Source organism: Heptranchias perlo, chromosome 10, assembly GCF_035084215.1.
Source record: "Heptranchias perlo isolate sHepPer1 chromosome 10, sHepPer1.hap1, whole genome shotgun sequence".
Classification (NCBI taxonomy): domain Eukaryota; kingdom Metazoa; phylum Chordata; class Chondrichthyes; order Hexanchiformes; family Hexanchidae; genus Heptranchias; species Heptranchias perlo.
Window position 1 is genome coordinate 43010357 of NC_090334.1, and position 19034 is coordinate 43029390.

A 19034-nucleotide genomic window follows, 5' to 3' on the forward strand; every position below is an offset into this window, starting at 1 on the left:
CAATTCTAGTAAATCTCTTCTGCACCCTCTCTTAGATCTTGGCATCTTTCCTAAAAGGTGGTGCCCTAAATTCAACACAATGCTTCAGCTGCGGCCTAACCAGTGTTTTATAAAGGTTTAGCATATCTTCCTTGCTTTCGTGCTCTATGCCTCTATTAATAAAGCCCAGGATCTCATATGCTTTTTTAACAGCCTTCTCAACTTGTCCTGCCACCTTCGAAGATTTGTGTACATACAACCCCAGGTCTCTCTGTTCCTGCACTCCCTTTAAAATTATACCATTTAGTTTAAATTTCATCTGCCATGTATCTGCTCATTTCACCAGTCTGTCTATGTCCTCCTGAAGTCTTGTTGCTATCCTCCACATTGTTTACTACATTTCCGAGTTTCGTGTCATCTGCAAACTTTGAAATTATATCCTGTATAGCCAAGTCCAGGTCGTTAATATATATCAAAAAGAGCAGTGGTCCTAATACTGACCTCTGGGGAGCACTACTGTATACATCCCGCCAGTCTGAAAAACAACCATTCACCACTACTCTCTGCTTTCTGTCCCTTAACTAATTTTGCATCCACTGGTCTCTTTAATCCCATGGGCTTTAATTTTGCTAACAAGTCTATTTTGTCTATTATATTTATGTTTAATGAAATAATTTCCTATAATTATCTCATAAAATTATATTACTATTTCTAATACTAAAATTATGGACTTCAAGGATAACAATTACTTGTACAGACCCATGTCTTGTAAGAGTTTGGCCACTTGAATGCGATACTAGAGGGCAACTATCATCTGTGGAACCACATCTCATGAAAAAGGCAATGCCATCAGCAGAGAAGAGGGGAGAAGGAGGAAGAAAATTGGCCAAAAGGGAGAAAACAAAAAGTGTTCCTTGGTACAACTTATATTTATATTGTTCTTTAAGATAAAAAAAATGTCCCAAGACACTTCATAGTTTTGGTTTGGATCCTAGCAGTAAGAAGCAGGAAGAGATTTGGGGAAGTGGCGATGGCATGGTTGAAGTCATAGAATTTACGGAGGTCCGTGAAAGCGGGAAGAGATTAAACAAATTGTTCATTTTCACAGTAAAATTGCATGCCAAATACCACATTAAAATGTACAAGAATCCATGACAAAGTAAAAGCAAAAATGTTAAAAGTTCCTAGCCTGCCCTCACATAAGTTATTACGGCAGATAGCTGAGTGCTGCCAAGTAGAAGGCCCATCCTCATTTCGTGTATAACATTTAAGCTCTAATTTTGCAAGAATAGCAAAAATGGCCTTGACCTGGCCCACGGTGATCCTGGTTTTACTCGTAGGAGGCAAAGAAAATCATGAATGGCAAAAAATGTTTTGGTAATTTTCAGAATTCTGAACTTTTAAAAAATAACACACAGCATATCTGATTCTTTGGACTGCATTATGTATTGGTGACACGCGCAAATAACTCAGACATAAAATGTAATATTTTTAGCTATGAAACATACAGAAAAAAACAACAAGATAATTGAAGGACTAATTTTGAGGCATTTCTGAGTAACTATCAAATTGCATATGGTCTTCTATTACTATATAATATGCCAGGTTATACTACATTCAATTTGCAACAGCAGTAATAAATTATACAGGAACATTTTTAACTGAATTCAATTACCTTTTTTTATACAGCTGTCGACCTTCTGAAACACGAGGTAATATTCAGTGTGGTGAGGTTGGCTGCAACTACCATTATATGCGTTGGCTTCCTGCTCATGCTTCTACCGGAAGAATGGGATGAAATAACTTTAAGGTTTATTAACAGATTAAAAGAGAAGAAAAATGAAGAACAAACAGAAGACGTCACAGAGTCCAGTGTCCACACTCGGAGCAGAAGCAGAGCAAATGGAACAGTTTCAATTCCTTTAGCTTAAAAGCAGCTAAGTTTTTTATTGCACGGGAATGTATATTCTGTGAATATAATTTAGTTTTGTGAAACACATTATGCTATTATGACAGTATTACTTTCTGAAGCCAAGATCTACTGTATACAATATAAGTATGATACAGTTAATAAACTATAAAGAATACATTATTGCAATTTAATCTTTATAAAGTTACATGGGAATGGGTGTTAATGTCTAATAAAGTTTTTGTAATGAAAGTCCTTTTTTATTATTTATTTAATGATACACTTCTTTGGTTAAAAAGAGCATTTTGTCTTTTTGATTGTTGTTACTGCACTAAATTGTATTCTAACACAATCAAAATAAAAGACCTTTAGAGCACATGTAGCAGTGTCCTTCTGCATTGTCAGATGTAAATCATACTGTAACTTCTTTGACTATTGTTTAAGTGCTGCAGTCAATGCACAGGAAATTTGTGTTGGTAGCTCATTATAATGAGACAGGCATGCAACCAGTGCTGCTTATTGGCAGTATAGTTGTTTGGGGGAGGGCAGGAAAGGGGGAAATCACAGGTGACTGACACCACTTAAAGGCAGGCTGCACCTCTTAAAAGGGCAGTGTACTGTGGCTGCAGGCAGCAGGAAGCAGTTTGAAACTCTGCAACATGGCTGGAAGACCTGCAGATTCTCAAATGCAACAATTCTCATTCAGGCGGTTGGCAGGAGGAGGGACACCCTGTTTTCCCTGGGGGGGTAGGCAGCGAGCACTCCAGGCAACAAATGCATCAAAAGTGGGACAAGGTGGCTTAGGAGGTCTATTGCAGGATCTTAATGACTTCACCAGAGTTTTCAAGGTAAGACTCCTAACTCTTAACTCAATTAGTCTCTGCTCACACATACACCAGCTGCAGCTCCACTACTCACAAACCTCCACTCCTGCATTCATGAAGGAAGCTGTAATGGAGCTCTGTCACCTGCTGCAGTCACAACTGGAGCCCCAAATCAGGACATGGACAACACTGCCTGTGGCTGTCAAGGTCACCATGCTTCTGAATTTCTATGCCATAGGGTTTTGATAGAATAGATGGGGAGAAACCATTCCACAAACAGGAGGGTCAGTAACCAGAGGACACAGATATAAGATAATTGGCAAAAAAAAGTCAGTGGGAAGATGAGAAATTTTTTTTACTCAGCAAGTTGTTATGATCTGGAATGCATTGCCTGAAATGATGGTGGAAGCAGATTTAATAGTAACTTTCAAAAGGGAAGTGGACATATACTTAAAAAGGAAAAATTTGCAGGGCTACAGGGAAAGAATAGGGGAGTGGGACTAATTGGATAGCTCTTTCAAAGAGCCAGCACATGCACAATGGGCTGCCTGGCCTCCTTCCGTGCTGTATGATTCTGTATATTTCTTCTGCCGATTTTAGCAATGTAATTGATTGTTCTACATAGCCAAAACCAGCCTTCACATTTTTATGCTTACCTATTCCCCCAGTCGTAGCTGTGCTAGATGTCAGGGATACTCAGGCATCCCTGCTAATCAGCAATGTGAAGGGTGTAAATGGGGAAAATATATTGTATTATAATATGCCGGTCTATTTGTCTTGTGTTCCCACCTCCAAAAATGCTAGGGTTGAAAAGGGGTGGAATGCTGGTGGATCCAGGGTTCATCTGAAATTCTGGTTATCCCCTTGTTGCCAGTGCAGCAGAAAAATACCCCCATCTCCACCCCAGGGATTTTAAGGGCCCATAGGTCTGATTCTCAGCATTTCTAATTAATGGATAAATTGAAAAATGATGACCTCATCACTACCATTCAGATTTGAAATGGTTTTCCATTGTTTTTATGGGTCTTTCTGTGTATCAACAAGCTACTCTGATAGCTGCTGAAGTTCTACATATCGACATAACTTTCCAAGATCTTGCTATTTTCTCAGAAAGGCACGTAAAATTCATGCTGCCTCGTGGTTGGGCTGGAGGAGAACAAAAGTGAATGGAAACTTTTAAAAAAAGCAAATATAGAAAGAGGAAGGTAGGAGGGACTACCTGAGATTAAACAAAGGAAAACAGAGTTGATGGTGGGTGACAAAAAAAGAAGCAAAATAAAAATCAGGTATCACATACAGAGACAAAAAGTAATAGGAGAAACAGCAAGACTGACAAACAAGAATGGCTGGAAAGTGAAAGAACAGCATGTTACTATAATAACTATTTTGTTCTAATCTTGGATTAAAAGTTAAAGGAGTACAAATAGGAGTACATAATTTCCACAGTTTTCATGGACTGTTTGCAGTTGTCTCTATTCAGGAAATGTACAGGAAACTCAAGATCAGGCCACTATATATATATTATATATACATATATAATATATATGATGAAGGAATAAAGAGTTGTATATCCAAGTTTACAACTAACAAAGTTAGGAGGCACAGCAAGTTGTATAGATGGGAGCAGAAAGTTACAAAGGGATATAGACAGATTGAGTGGGCAAAACTGTGGCAGAAGGTGTTCAATGTGGGGAAGTGTGAGGATCCGAGAAACACAATTTGGAATATTTTCTTAATGGTGAGAGACTAAAGCAATGGAGGAACAAAGAGATTTAGGTATCCATGTACACAAATCACTAAAATTTAGTGCACAGGTACAAAAAGTCATCAAAAAGGAAAATGGAATGATGACCTTTATCTCAAATGGATTGAAATTCAAAGTTAAGGAAGTGATGCTTCAGTTGTTTAGAGTTTTAGTCAGAACCCAACTGAAGTACTGCATTCAGTTTTGGACATCGAACTTTTGAAAGCTATATTGGCTTTGGAGGGGGTACAGCGCAGATTCACGAGGAAGATACCAGGACTTAAAGGGTTAAATTATGAGGACAGGTTGCATAAACTTGTTTGTATTCCTTTCAGTTTAGGAGGTTGAGGAGTGATTAAAATGATAAAGGGATTCGATACGGTAGGTACAGAAAAACTATTTCCTCTAGTGGAGGAATCCAGAACAAGGGGGCACAACGGGTTGGCCATTTAGGAGTGAAATCAGGAAACACATTTTCACACAAAGGGTAATGAAAATCTGGAACACTCTCCCCATAAGATTGTGGATGGTGGTTCAATTGAAATTTTCAAGGCTGAGATTGATAGATTTTTGTTAGGTAAGGTTATCAAGGAATATGGAGTGAAAGGGGGTAAATGGAGTTGAGGTACAGGTCAGTCATGATCTAATTGACTGATGGAACAGGATCGAAGGGCTGAATTGGCTACTCCTGATCCTATGTTCCCCAGTCATGATGATAAACTTCCACTGGTTTTTTGATGCTGAATTAAGGTGAAGGGGTTAAAGGTCCATCTGGTGCCCTTTGATTAATATTCTTTGCAGGGTTACTGATCAGTGTCCCTACATACCATTCCTCCTCCCTTAATGGAGGTCCTAGCTGTTGTTCTCAGTCTTACCTCAAATTTTCTCACATGTCCGATTATGGAGGTGAACATGGTACACAGGGTGAAGGTAAGTCTTCAGGAGACTTGGAACGTGGAACAAGAGTTCTGGGCGATTGGCACAGGCTGAAGTCTACAAATTATTCAGGGTTCTGGGGGCAGTGCCATATCTGGAGATGGTGGTTTCATGCAGGGTGAGAGTAAATTCGCTGGCTCACTGTTGGAATGGCATCATCTGGCCTATTGTGTCATCTCTTTCGCTTTATTTTCCGATGTCAAAATAAAGACAGAAATGGATAAAGAAACCAGTCCAGGCGGATGGAGTAATAACAGGTACTCGGATAATCCCTGGTGTTTACCATTTAACAGTCTGTGTGAGCGCTGGGACCTGCTGATCGGAGTCGGGATGGTAACTCTTTAATCTGTGCTGGTTATTTTGTAACGGGGCAGAGCTGTTGGCGCGCAACCCCGGGGAGAGCGCGTGGCGTTCCCCTGGTAACAGAACGCTCCGGTGAAGCAGAGAAAGGATCGCGCGCTGCATGGTTCCCGCCGGATCATTGCATTTGAAACCTCAGACCGGGATCTGTGGAATAAAACCATAAACTAATACCAAAGAAAACAAAACCGCGACCATCAGGCAATGTGAAAGCACCCTTAGCATTGATGCCTTAGACAGTCCGGAGGGAAGATGGGCTCAGGTTCGTCAAAAGCCCATCACAAGGTGATCAAGGTGACACCGGTGCCCGCGGAAGAGGCGGAGGCTTTCCCCAAACTTCAACGGGACGGCGGCTCCGGCTGCCGCGGGGCGGGCAGCTCGCACTGGTTTGTGGCCGACGGGGACCGGCGGAAACACGGCGATCTAAAGGAAACTTCTACCTCCAGAAGAACCGAACTTCCTCCTTTGAAGGAGACACTGTTCGCGGGATATGGCATCGGCGCACTGCCCAGTCTCAGGCAAGGTACGTGCACAAATAAACACACGCCGGCCACTTACAATCGGTCCGAAATGATAGCGGTTCAAGCAACCCGTGGTCGGTGCTGCTTTACCGCACCTAGTGTAAAACTTCAGACAGGTTTTACTTTCACTGAATTGTTCATACTTTACAGCAAGAGGGTAAGTGAAAGATTCGTAAAGTGAGGTGCAAATCCCTAATATTTTATTGGGCTGAGAAGCAGCCTTTGCAGGAGAGCTATTTGTGCAAATAACTGCATTTTGCAGTCAGTCGGATTTCAAGCTCCATTGACTTCTGTTTTTTCAGTTCAGTGCAATTTTCATTGGATCACGGAACCCAGGGATTTGTTAATATTTCCTTGTAGCGCATTTTAATTTGTTAATTATTGCCTAGATCTACTTATTACTATGGTATTTTTTCCTAGAGGGCGATGAGGTCATTAGTTCCTATGCCGTTAATATTTGACTGGAAATTGACCTGTAACTATGGGCATCCACCCCATTTGTGTGTGATGTGCATTTCCACAGTGCCAGGGCAAGGGGTGGAAGCTCCTGTTTGAAGCAGGAGCTTCCTTATAATATTTAAATAATGCAGGAACAGTGTTCCAATGCCTCCTAATCTTTTTCTGTCCTGCACTAATTGTCTGCCACAGTGAAGGAGATATGTTTTCCTTTTTGTCAATTCTCTCCGTCTTTTAAGTACCCAGGGCCATTTCGTTTGATATCACTTTGGACGACGGCGAAACGAGCATCATAAAAAAACACCCTCCTCGAAGATTTCAGGTGAGAGAAGTATTCTAGCTGCAGTATTTTATACCTGTCAACACGTTGGATCAGCTCCAAATTAATCAAACAGTGAAATCACTTTAAGGCACAAAACAGAAGGAAGCTTCTGTCAGGTTCTGGGAAATGACAATGACCAGAGGTTCCTTTCTCGTGTGAAATGGAAAGGTCTGTTGCTGGAATTTAAATCTACGTAGATGTAGACAGGACATCCTACACTTATGGTTTCAGTACTAGGTAAATTTTACATTTCTTCATGTTAGGAATTACGTTTCCCCTCGAAATTGACCTGTAACTATGGGCATCCACCCCATTTGTGTGTGATGTGCATTTCCACAGTGCCAGGGCAAGGGGTGGAAGCTCCTGTGAAGCAGGAGCTTCCTTATAATATTTAAATAATGCAGGAACAGTGTTCCAATGCCTCCTAATCTTTTTCTGTCCTGCACTAATTGTCTGCCACAGTGAAGTGTGGTCACCTCTGGCTGCAGAAGCCAGTGTGTGGAACAGAGGGTGGGCAGCCTGACCTGACTAATATCCCATCAGTGGTCCTCTTCTCCTTTTCAGCACCTCAAATAGGGAGATTCCCATTAGGAAGCCCACTGATGGCAGGAATTGCGATGCAGACCATACAAAAATAATTAATTGGCACAGAGGCTCAGGAGAATCTACTTGCCGAGAGAGGAAAAAACCAACAAAACCATTTTGGAAAATATGCCAGAAATGGCCTTAAAACTGTAAAAACAATATTCCCATTGGACCTTTAAATTCACTTTGCTGATCACTGCCTAGCAACCTTGGACAACCAGTTAAAAGTGTGTTGTTTACAATTGCAGTAGAAATGGCATTTGAGGCAGAAAAACACAGCTCATTATTTTAGTGGCACATTGTACCTGAAGAGAAGTGGTCCCGCTGTGATGTGACTCGAGGATTGACCCCATTTATCGTATTAAACACTAAAACGTCATGTCTATTCCATTCATTACTCTAATGGGACTCAAATATATACTTAACCTATCTATAGTATAGCAATAAAAAATGTCAGAATTCTTTTCATTTATTCAACATTAGTTTCCTTCTCAATTAAAAAGCTGAGACCAAGTGCAATTTTCTAAATATGGGATATTATCATATCATAGTGTAGTACAGTACTGTTCTACAATTCTTATAATAATCTTAGTGTTGGTTCTCAAGCAAAAGCAACCATTATGCAGCATTCAGCCTATGTTACAGAACAAAGCATACATCAATTCAAAATTATACTGGGTGAAAAGTATCAATTTTTTGTTTGTCACTAAGTTAAACATCAACATATGTAAAACTATGAAAGTAAGCATTTGTTTTATTCTATATATTTTAGAGACTTGAACCCATCAATAGTTGTACAGTGATCACCTCGGAGAAACTTCTGGAAAAGCAGCGAGCAGCAAATGCACGTAAAGGACAGGTGAATTATTCCACACCAAAAATACATCATGTATCGTGTATTAAAGTCCGAACTAGAGAGATAATTTGGTTAGGCACTGCTGCTGGTGAGGGTCAGACAATTAGAGCTATAGGGCTCGATGTTACCAGGGCTGCGGGTTCGCGGCGGGGGCGGGGGGGTCTATTGGGCGCGTGGGTAACGCGCCCGGTGAAATTAGTCAGCCACCCGCGCGATCGCAGCCTAATTGGATCCACTTACCAGGTCTTCCGGGTTCCCCACTGCTGATCTGCGCGTCGGGCGGGCTGCGCATGCACAGTAAGATCTGTCAGCTGGAGGAGCTCTATTTAAAGGGGCAGTCCTCCACTGACAGATGCTGCAACAAATAGAAAGAATTACAGCATGGAGCAGCACAGGGGGAAGGCTGCTCCCAGTTTAATGATGCCTCACTCCAGGTATCAATACGTGGGGTGAAGAGGAGGGGGAGGACAGAGATCTTCCCCCCGGCGGGCGGGAGGAAGCGGCCTGCCTCTGCCACCAGGAAGGCCTGGCTCGAGGTGGCAGAGGAGGTCACCTGCACCACCAACATATCACTCACCTGCATACAGTGCAGGAGGCGCTCCAATGACCTCAGTAGGTCAGCCAAAGTGAGTACACTTATTCATTCCCCTACACTCCGTCTGCCACATCACCGCCCCCATCCCACACCTCCTTCTGCACTGCCAACACTACTCTGTCACATCACCCCTCATACTCACTCAAACCTCATCCTCATCTTACCTGCACTTACTCACCTCGCCAGTACTCATCCCGCCACTACCACTCAACCCAATCCTCATACAATCTCATGGCTCTATCTCATACTCACCCTCTCATGCATCTCTCTCACAGCCAGCCTCACTCAACCTGCCGCTACCTGTGCTGCAGCCACAGGGCATGCATTACATATGTGTAGTAGGCAGCGTAAGGCAAACGTGTCGTGAGCATGAAGGGGATGCACAAGGGTGTTTGAGGGTTTGTCATGGTTGTTACTTATATTGAATTTCTGACCAACTCACATTACATATATTGGCACCACTACTGCCATGTCTTTACGAATCTTGTCTGGTTTGTGCAATAATGCCCTTTCCTGAGGATCACTATGAAGACCCACAACTGATGCCACCCATTGTGTCACTGCAGAGTGGGTGTAGGTGTATTTGCACGGTTCTTTTGTGCAGACGGCTGAGAGACATCGGCGATGTTCCCGGTGGCACCCTGGAAGGATGCGGAGGAGAAGTTGTTGAGGGCAGTGTTGACTTTGACAGCGACAGGTAAGAAGATGGTGCTCGGGCCAGCCGGGAGCAGCTCGGCATGAAGGAGGCTGCAGATGTTCACGACTACATGTCAAGTGACTCTGAGCCTCCGTGTGCGCTGCTGCTCAGAGAGGTCCAGGAAGCTGAACCTCGGTCTGTGGACCCTGTGGCGAGGGTAGTGCCCTCTGCGACGCATCTCTCTCTGCGGTAGCCCTCCCTCCTGCTGTACAGGTGGATGTGTCACAGCACTCTGTTGTGGAGCTCCACGTGTCAGAGGTGGACGGCGTGGATGGCGAGGCTGGTGAGGCTGGTGATGCTGTTCGCCCTCCGAGGAGGTCATGACTGCAGCTACGGCGGCCCCCAACTGGAAGATGTACATCTGAGGGGGTCCGCAAGGTAGGTACATGTCTCTGGACCCCGGGGTAAGTGTGCAAGTTGGTGACTTTGATTGTCAGGAGGAGGGTGGTGGAGGCCAAACTTTGTCCCAAGTGACAGAGTGGCCTCCTGCAATGAGTGAGGGTCTCCCCCCTCCCCCACCTGTCAAATGGACCTTTGCAGCTGCCACAGGCTGACAGCTGCAACACGTCCATTTGAACTGGGAGTGTTTCCCCCAGTACAGGAAACAGTCCCATTTTTCTATAAAATCCCACCCCTCCTCACATAATCCCTTAATCAGGTCAGTTAATGACCTGAACAAGCAAGATAAATATTGTCAAGTGGCATCCCGCTGGCTTTAATTTCCTGCGGGATTCCCACCAGCGGGGGCTGCGCACGCATGCCGGCGCGTCAGTGGGGAACCCGGAAGTGGACGGGTTGGAGCCGGGCTTCGGTCCCGCTCCGGGATTCTCCGATTTTCGGAGCCCCCCCGCCAGGAACGCACCCGATAGCGGGTGCTAAAATGATGCCCATAGTGTTTTGGTCATATATCTAACTCAGGCTTGCATTTAGTGAGGCTCCGAGCCAGTGGCAGAACCCACTAAATTGCACTACTTGATAACCAGTTCTCAAAAGATTGATTGTTGACATGCAGTTTTTAATCTTGTGGACAGTTTGTTCAGTTTGGTCATGACTCATAAGGATTTAGAAATGTGCTGGTATGGCAGTCAGACTTACAAACATGAATATTGTATAATGTTTTCTTTGTGGTCGCCGATAATTTATAGACAGTCTTGCATTGATAGTGAGAATTGTCAACACATTTATAACCATTAACTGATGTTCACTATCTGACAATCCATTAGAACCCAATGAAGCTAAATTATACATTACTACATGAAAAGGATTAATTCCCTTTGCAGTCTCTTCTATTGATTGGAACTGATTTTTTTCTTTTTATATTTTGTTTGTTCTCCCTATTCTTTTTATTCTCTTCTTTGTATTTTTGTCTCTTGATTTTCATTGAATTAGTAAAATCTTTCCGTTCTTCAGTACAATGGCAAATTGTTTATCATTTATCATGGTGCCAGCCCTCCCACTAAAAGGTGGTGCTTTAGGAACATTTTTCATATTGTGCAGAAAGGGATTTGCTGCACTACTAAGGTTGTAGAGGATACCAAAAAAGCACAAAGCTATTACCGTTTTCGAGAGGGTTTTATCGGGTGCATGTGTGTGTGACACAGTGTCATTTTGTTAGTGAAACTGGAGAGAAAGAAGGTCAAATTGAAGATAATGTTCTTTATAGTTACATCACTGTCTGAATATCATCTCATCTAATTCATGTCATGTTGAAAGACAATTAAATCTTCTCCCCGTGCCAGTTTAAAAATAAATGAACCAGACTGTTATAAATAAGTAAGAAAGAAGATCCATAGGAACTTGTCTGAAATAACACAAAACATAAAGGAGCAATTATCATATGTTATAAAGAGCAAGCAAACAGGTACAAGGAACTGACAGTAGAAGCTTGAAAGTGACTCAAATACCTGCAGCTACAAAACATACTTCAAGGACTAGATCCAAATAAAGCCTCCCTGAGGCTTTAAGGATCCTCCATGCAATAAATTGGGACAGTCACAATAAAGTTCTAAGTGGGTGTGGTCCCATGGCACAGAATTACCCATAAGTAAGCACTACTTTAACAGTTTCATGCAGAGAAAGCACAAGAATGGCTGGTTTAGGAAATATAAATGTTACAGTGCTGCAGTAGGGTGGGATGGTGTTATGAATTTGGAGTTGAAACACATTGTTGGGATAGAGTAGAAGGCGTTTCACTATGTATTTAGCCAATGCTATACCTGAGTGATTGATGTAAATGGTGCAGAAATGTTCAATTTTCAAAACACGGACATTTATTCATACCCAGGAGCCAATGAAGTAAATGTAATCAGGGCAGTATTAAATAAATGTGAAGAAAAGTTTTCCTACAAGGACCTGAGTAATATACAATCCCATGGACATAGTGAAGCCAGAGCATACAGAGCACACAGTTAACAAACTTGCCTCGTCCAGCCGTAAAGCTCCATACATAAGAGAAACCAACAGAAGAGCATGCCCTGGTAAGCGCACTCCCACAGTTCTTTCACATGTGCTATTCACAAAGGATGACAAAACAGACAAAGATAACTACAGACCCATTACTCTTAGTTCCATTTCATGTAAAATAATGGAATCGATTTCCAGGAGTGAGCTTGAGGACTAGTTCTACAATGATAACCTAGTAAAAAGCAGTCAACATGGATTCAGAAGGGGAAGATCATGCTTGACCAACAACAAACAGGGATCAACATGTGGAATAGACTTCCTGATAAACTGTTGGAGACAAAACCCTTGTAATCATTTAAGAAACAATTGGATGCTCCAATGGGGGACTTTAGGATCTTTGTGGATGCATAAATTAAGATGGACCAAATGCTTTTCCTCGTCTATAATTATCTTGTGATTTTATGAACAATGTACCATTTCCAACACTTTGATTTTTAAAGTGGCAGGCAGTAACAGTTGTGTGAATCATATTACAAATAGAAAATCTTTTAGCCTGCTATGTTTTATAATATTGCTTTGAAAGACCAACACTATACCTTCAGAAGTAATTACACATAATTCCCTGTTTTCAATGTTCTCTGGAGAACATTTTGACAGCATTATCACAACCTCCACTTCTTCTCAAAGGCACAAGAAATACATGCAGAAATTGCAAAGCAATTTTCCAGGAGACGGCAGCAAATCCAGAAGGTACAATATGAAAAGAAACAAAGACAACAAGAGGTCAGTTTTTAATGTATTAACTCTCTAGTGGCTGATGTGACTGGTTTTGTAATTAAATATCTACAGTGCTATAGATGTAAACCAAGATGGTTGGCCAATTCTCTGTACTTGTGCATTGAGGAGTCATCTTAGGAGTACTACAAAAATATGGTGCTTGTAAATTAATCTCTTTTGTCAGCTACCCCAAATTTAAGTAATTGGTAGTACATACCCAGTGATGTTACTCATAGTAAGTTAGATAATATATTGTTTTATGCTATGTAAAGATATGTAATGAATTTTATGTATTACCTTTAATGAAAGCAAGGATACAGAGGGAGATGTAGGGAACACCTACGAGGTTGCAGGTAGATAGGTAGTGTGTTGGAGTAGTGGTGTGAAGGAGGTAGGTCAGTTCGGGTGAGAGGTCCAAAGATGGTGACAGCGGGACTTCAGATGGGATAAGAAGCCTGAGCAGCTGCAAGTGGTTTAGGGGATAAGAGCAGATGGGTGAATGAGAGTTGGGTGCAGACCATATTGAGTAAGTTAAAAGCAAGGGTGGATTTATTAAGTGAAACATGACCATAGGCTGCATCGACAGGAGAGAAATTGGTGGCAGCAAGAGGGAGGAGGGAATGGGGTAGTTGAGCAAGGTGTATTAAAAAGCAGACCTTGAGGTTATATTATGGGGGCCCAGAACAACATAGAGCTGCAATAAAATAAGCTGCAACTTAATTTTTATTATAAAATTTGAAGTTTTACTTACCTTTGGGAGTTCTTCTGGTGTAGGAGTCAGAGCTGAGAGGACGAGGTCAAGATAAGAATGAGCAAGAAATTTGCCTGGGCTACAGTTAAATAGTTGTGCAAGAAATTTGCCTGAGCTACAGTTAAATAGTTTATAATTAAGCAAAGAAATAAGCCTGACAGAGAAGTACTAGAGGGAGTATGTGATGGTGCATGTTACTTGCAGTCATTTTTAATATATTAATACATATAGGCACTGAATTTCCTCTATCATTGCTCTGGGTAACCAGAATATTCTGGGTGGGCGGGGCATGAAATGGGGTGGGAACGCAAAGTCCCTACTGCTTTTTATGCCCATCAAAAATTCTGTCAAGTTGGGTAGACGTATTTACACCCACTCATACATGGACAGGCATGTTATGATGCCATGCACCCCAGTTTAAAGTTTAAATGGACAGCTTCCCTTATGCAATCGATCACAGATCACACTGTGGGTTCAGTTGTGCTATGCAAGGCACCACAGTGAATTTCTCCCCCACCTGAGATGGATGCCACATCGGCGTCCACCCGAGATAGTTAGATGCCCCGACCTCGGGAAACGGGCTGGGGGTTGGCGCGCAAGTTCAGAGCCGGTAGAAATCCCACCGGACCTGGTGGTGGACCTGGGCCACAGGAAAATTGAGGCATATTTTTCAGATGGGGCTGTAGAATGAGTGAAAAAGCAATGAGAATTTTTTTGAACAGTTATTTTACCTTTAATATAAGAATAAGTAATCCATGTTAACTGTACATTTCCTGAAATTTGTGCAAATCAGATAGATTGGAGTGTAGATGGGTAGGAGCAAAAAAGTGTAAAACATTCCAGTAATAGTCAAAAGCCAGAGGGAAGGAAGGATCAGTGAAGGCTAATTTCAGAGGCATGGAGAGCGAGAGGGGAGATCACTATGACATTGAAAGGAGAAGAAAGGGGATCTTGGAGCGATTGGGGGAAATATGAGACCTGAAGAAGGTGGGGTTCTCAGAGCCATGGAGAGAGCAGGCAGGTGGATCTTAGAGATACAGAGAGGATGGCTGAGATCAGCTGATTCAGCACAGACCAAATCTCAAATCTGAAACCTCCCTGGTTTGTATGGCTTGTACTGAACCACTTAGTAAATTTATTGACTGATGCACTTGGGTAGCCCCAGAAGTATAGTTTATCTTAAAACTTGGTGTTTTTAATGATTTCTATTTTTACAATTTTCATTTATTTTATCACCCTCTGTTTAAATTAGCTTCCTTAGACCATACGGTGTTCTTTTGCCAACAGAGTGCCTCAATGGCTCTACCATGCCATACTTTGGTTGGTAGGAGGATAGTACAGTCTAAAATATGACCGTGGAGTGTGAGGAGAATTATGCCCACTGCTCTATCAGTGCAATACAATATTCCCCTGAAGTTTCAAGTTTTTACTTGAAATCCCAGCCCCCTGTGGCTTTCGCCAATTGGCACACAATGCTGTACTTGCAAACTGAGAGGCAGTTCTGTAATATAAAGAAGGCATTAGCTAACAGTTCCATTCTATAAATCAATCACACTCTGAATCGGGCATTTTGTTTTAGCCTATAACAGATTTTGGAATCATATTCTCCATCAATGTTTTATCCAGAATTTCTGATATAGAGAAAGAAACAGAATATAGGGAAAGCAAGATCTATAACAGTAATAAAAATACAACAGTATCCTATCTTTAAACTTGGTATTGATGCTCTGAGATGCAGATAGATTATAGCCCTGCAGTAATGCTGATACAACCTATTCCAATTCAAATATAACAAAATAGCATGATATTAGAGTTTTGATGAACTTTGTAGCTCTACTTTCATATTGTGCCTAGGGTTGTATTCAGTTTCCAGCCCAAAATTTAATTGCATTTATTTTTTTCATAACCCAGTGGAGTCATTGATCATGGGTTTATTTGTTTCTTTGAACAGATAATTCATCTGAAGGGTCAGACAGAATTGAAGAGGAGTCTTCAACAGGAAACTCGAATTAATAAACAGAAAATAAAGGATCTCAGGGTCAAAAATGCAAGGGAAAAAGCTCAAATTAATAATCATCAAGAAGATCAGTACTATATAGCAATAGAACGTGATGAAACATTCAATGCAGATTATGGTAAGTAAGTTATCCCTTGGATAGAATGTGAAGGCACTGATGAATTATGTATTGTTACATGTAGGAATTTTGGGGCCTATCTCCCACTGAGAGGGTGTGAGACCTTACCACCATTAGAGTGCTTGACATTTTTCAAGTGATGTATCCGGAAGTGTTTTATTTTGCAGAAATGTGTTCTAAATGGTATTTGGTATTAATATTCCACCCTTGTCCTATTCCAAAACTGAATGGCGTAGGTCCTTTTTAAAGAGGCTGTGCACCAGTATAAAATGGATCGGCTTGCGTATGAATGCAAAACACATCTACTCGCACACAGCAGTCAAAAAACTTAGGGGCCAATTTTACTTCCTTCCCTCCCTCCCTCCCCACCACCTCACCCAAGCATAAGTTATTTGAAAACCGCACGACTTGAACATACCCGAACCCACACGAATTTCCATGTTCAAGTTCATTTGTAAGAAATGCTCACGCACTGGGTGTAATTAGGTAATCATCCCAGTTCAGAGAAGGAAGAATCCTGCAGCCAGATGGCCTCCAGCCCTGCTATTCTTCTTTGCTGGCCTAAATAAACTGGTGCACATGGGGCATTATGGTGAGAAAATGGGCCATTACCGTTTGGTTTTCATTCCTCAAAATTACCAAATGGCCTTTCTCAAAACAGGACTGTATCATTCAAAACCAGATGGGAGGTCACCCTAAATATTGTGCAGAAAGGCAATGACAAACGCTGGGCTGAGCTCATTATCCTTAGTCCAAGGTACAAGCCTGGATATTGTCCAGGTCTTGCTGCATGGGGGCATGGACTGCTTCATTATCTGAGGAATTGCAAATGGAGCTGAACACCATGCAATCGTTTATATGAATGGAAAACAAAAGAGCTCCCAGCACAGAGCAATTCTGGGAGAGAGACCATTGGAGCATACCAGTATCCACATGCTACAAATTGGAAAATAACTATTTGCCCTCTGCTCTTTGCTTTCTGTCCTGTATCCATTTCTCTATCCATGGGACAACCTTTTCTTTAGTACGATGTCCCATGTTTTTTGGAGCAAGTTTCGTATGTGGCAGTTTATCAAATGCCTTTTGAAAATCCACATAACACATCCACTACATTCCCTTCATACACTGTGATTTCCTTAAAAATTTCAAAGAAATTAGTCAAGTATGACCTGCCTTTTATAAATCCAGACAAACTGTCCCTCACTAGTCCAGCCTTTCTAATTCATCATGAATGTAATCCTGTACTATAGGTGGCCTTTCCAGCACATACATGTCGCAACTCCAGTGGGAACACTGCTGAAAGGCTACAAACTAGGCTAGGACCCGTATATGCAGGGCTCTGCCCTTCCCTCAGAATTTCCTATGACCTCTTTTTTTGGGGTGGAACCTCAGTGTACTAATGGCTAATGATAAGCATGGAGGACCAGGGCCAGGAGGTGGGGGTAAGATTCATGCTTGTCTGGCCTCAAAGCAGATTGGAGCAGGGTTGGTGGCTGGTACGACAATGAGAACAGGTTAACTGGCCTACCAAATGGCTGTTGTGAGGCCCACTATGGGGTCCAGGCCAAACACCATGGCCCCCTTACAAGGGGGGGTGGTGGCTGAAGGGTCATGCACATCTTATATCAGGAGGAAGCAGAAACCACAAGACCCTGAGACCTGAGTACCATGGGGAGGAGGGGTCCTTAAAATGCTGCAGTTACCATGCCACCTTTTGGTTTCTTGGGGTGCTACCAGGACCCCGGTGATCCTCTGGTCCTTGAAAGATTTCAGCACAACACCCATTACCAAGATTCTTCAGGCAGCCCTATGTTTGGAGCCCAATGGACAGATGAAGACACCTACTGTGAGCACAGGCCCAATTACATCAGTTTGGAAATGCCATGGAAATCCTGGGGTAGCCTTGTAGGACTGGAGACCTGATACAGGGTGTCTCTGCCCTGATTTTCGTTTCATTGCACCAGCGAATTGAGCATACCTCAGGCACAATGGAATGGTAAATCTGCAGTCCGATATTTAAAAGTTAAAATGCGCACTCAGTTCTGCTTTAACAAAATAACAAACTAATTATGTTTTGGTGAATTCTCCTTATTTTATTCTAGATAATCCATGGAATGACTTGACCTCACCAATGCTCTTCATAAATGATGATTTTGGCGATAATAACCATTTTAGGACACCTAGACAACTTGTGAAGCGTCAGACACAGAGGGACGTTTTCAGCGACAGCTCCAGCAATGAGTCTTTGGACTGCTGGATGGATAATACCAGACAGTCACAGCACAGACTGATGAGAACTAAGACTGAACGAATCCCAGTGTTTGATGAATTCTTTGATCAAGAATTGTAGCCATTCAGTTGAACTGAACCAAGACAAATCATTTCACAGTAATACGATAAGTTTGCGGAAATATTTGACAATTTAATCATTACAGATACACAAATATGGACAACTATAGCTATCCAACCTGGAGTCTGAGAGTCCAAATTGGTGTCAAAACACATGATTTCAACTGAAAATCAACTTGAAGATCCTCATCTTTGTTTTCCAATCCCTTTATAGTCTCCCTTCTTTCTCTCCAGCTTATCTAAATGCCTTCCGCCAACCTTATCTCTTTTTGCAAACCCTCCTTCTCTTTCACCACTTCAGCATTGCTCATTCTCTCCTCATTCATTTCACCATCAGTGCCTGATCTTTCAGTCACTTTGGCTCTGCTTTGTGAAACTCACTCCCAAAAATACTCTGCCCTATTTCAAATGCTGCTTTTGGTCCACCCACCTTAATCTTCCCATGGCCTACTTACAAGTTTGAACTGTGAGGGGTGCTATAAAAATGCAAGTTGTTGCTGATGTAACATGTACAGTCATTATCTACACGGCATTGTATTTTGAAATTTATGATATACAAACCTTGTAGAAAATCTACAAATCTATACATGCCATCCTTCCCGTATAATTTGGAGTACCCAATATTTTTATTTCTCTAATTTTTCAAAGTAAGATTAACTAGCAACAGTTTTTGTTGCAGCAGCTGAGTAAAAATAAACATGGAAAGAATATGTCGACCTTATGTTGGATGATTTTTTTCCCTCTTTATTCTGACCATAATAATTCTGCCATGTGATGAATGAAAATATTTCATTGAATGCAAGTCTGCACTAAGGACTGAAGGATCAAGGGACTG

The 19034-nt window shown here is 41.9% G+C and overlaps 2 protein-coding genes and 1 long non-coding RNA gene across 5 annotated transcripts in view; 2 read left to right on the top strand and 1 right to left on the bottom strand.

Moving 5' to 3' along the window:
• LOC137326451 (uncharacterized) overlaps nt 1–1753 on the bottom strand; it is a 64658-nt gene extending 62905 nt beyond the window's left edge. For both annotated transcript variants that reach the window (XR_010964199.1, XR_010964198.1), the window contains exon 1: nt 1655–1753. This is a non-coding gene — a long non-coding RNA (uncharacterized lncRNA). The remainder of the gene's footprint in view (nt 1–1654) is intronic.
• Nucleotides 1–2232, top strand: part of slc35f4 (solute carrier family 35 member F4) — a 125456-nt gene extending 123224 nt beyond the window's left edge. The window contains exon 8 of one of the 2 annotated variants that reach the window (XM_067991557.1): nt 1669–2232. In XM_067991557.1, the coding sequence (XP_067847658.1) occupies nt 1669–1910 (242 nt within the window). In that variant the 3' untranslated portion in view covers nt 1911–2232. The remainder of the gene's footprint in view (nt 1–1668) is intronic. The other variant, XM_067991558.1, reaches the window with a different exon arrangement.
• Nucleotides 2233–5780: 3548 nt separating this feature from the next.
• On the top strand, nt 5781–18913 carry LOC137326452 (factor associated with metabolism and energy-like). Its single transcript, XM_067991560.1, has 6 exons — nt 5781–6275; nt 6969–7051; nt 8409–8495; nt 12875–12970; nt 15667–15850; nt 17953–18913. Exons 1-6 carry the CDS (start codon nt 6005–6007, stop codon nt 18198–18200), a joined length of 969 nt encoding a protein of 322 aa, XP_067847661.1. The 5' UTR covers nt 5781–6004; the 3' UTR covers nt 18201–18913.
• Nucleotides 18914–19034: the final 121 nt, after the last annotated feature.

What these genes read in the sequence shown, in the direction of transcription:
- LOC137326452 (XM_067991560.1), top strand. Translation starts at nt 6,005, where the DNA reads ATGGGCTCAGGTTCGTCAAAAGCCCATCACAAGGTGATCAAGGTGACA. An exon ending in ACCCTCCTCGAAGATTTCAG is followed by an intron (nt 7,052 to 8,408) that starts GTGAGAGAAGTA and finishes TATATATTTTAG; the next exon opens with AGACTTGAACCCATCAATAG. An exon ending in CAAATGCACGTAAAGGACAG is followed by an intron (nt 8,496 to 12,874) that starts GTGAATTATTCC and finishes TTCTTCTCAAAG; the next exon opens with GCACAAGAAATACATGCAGA.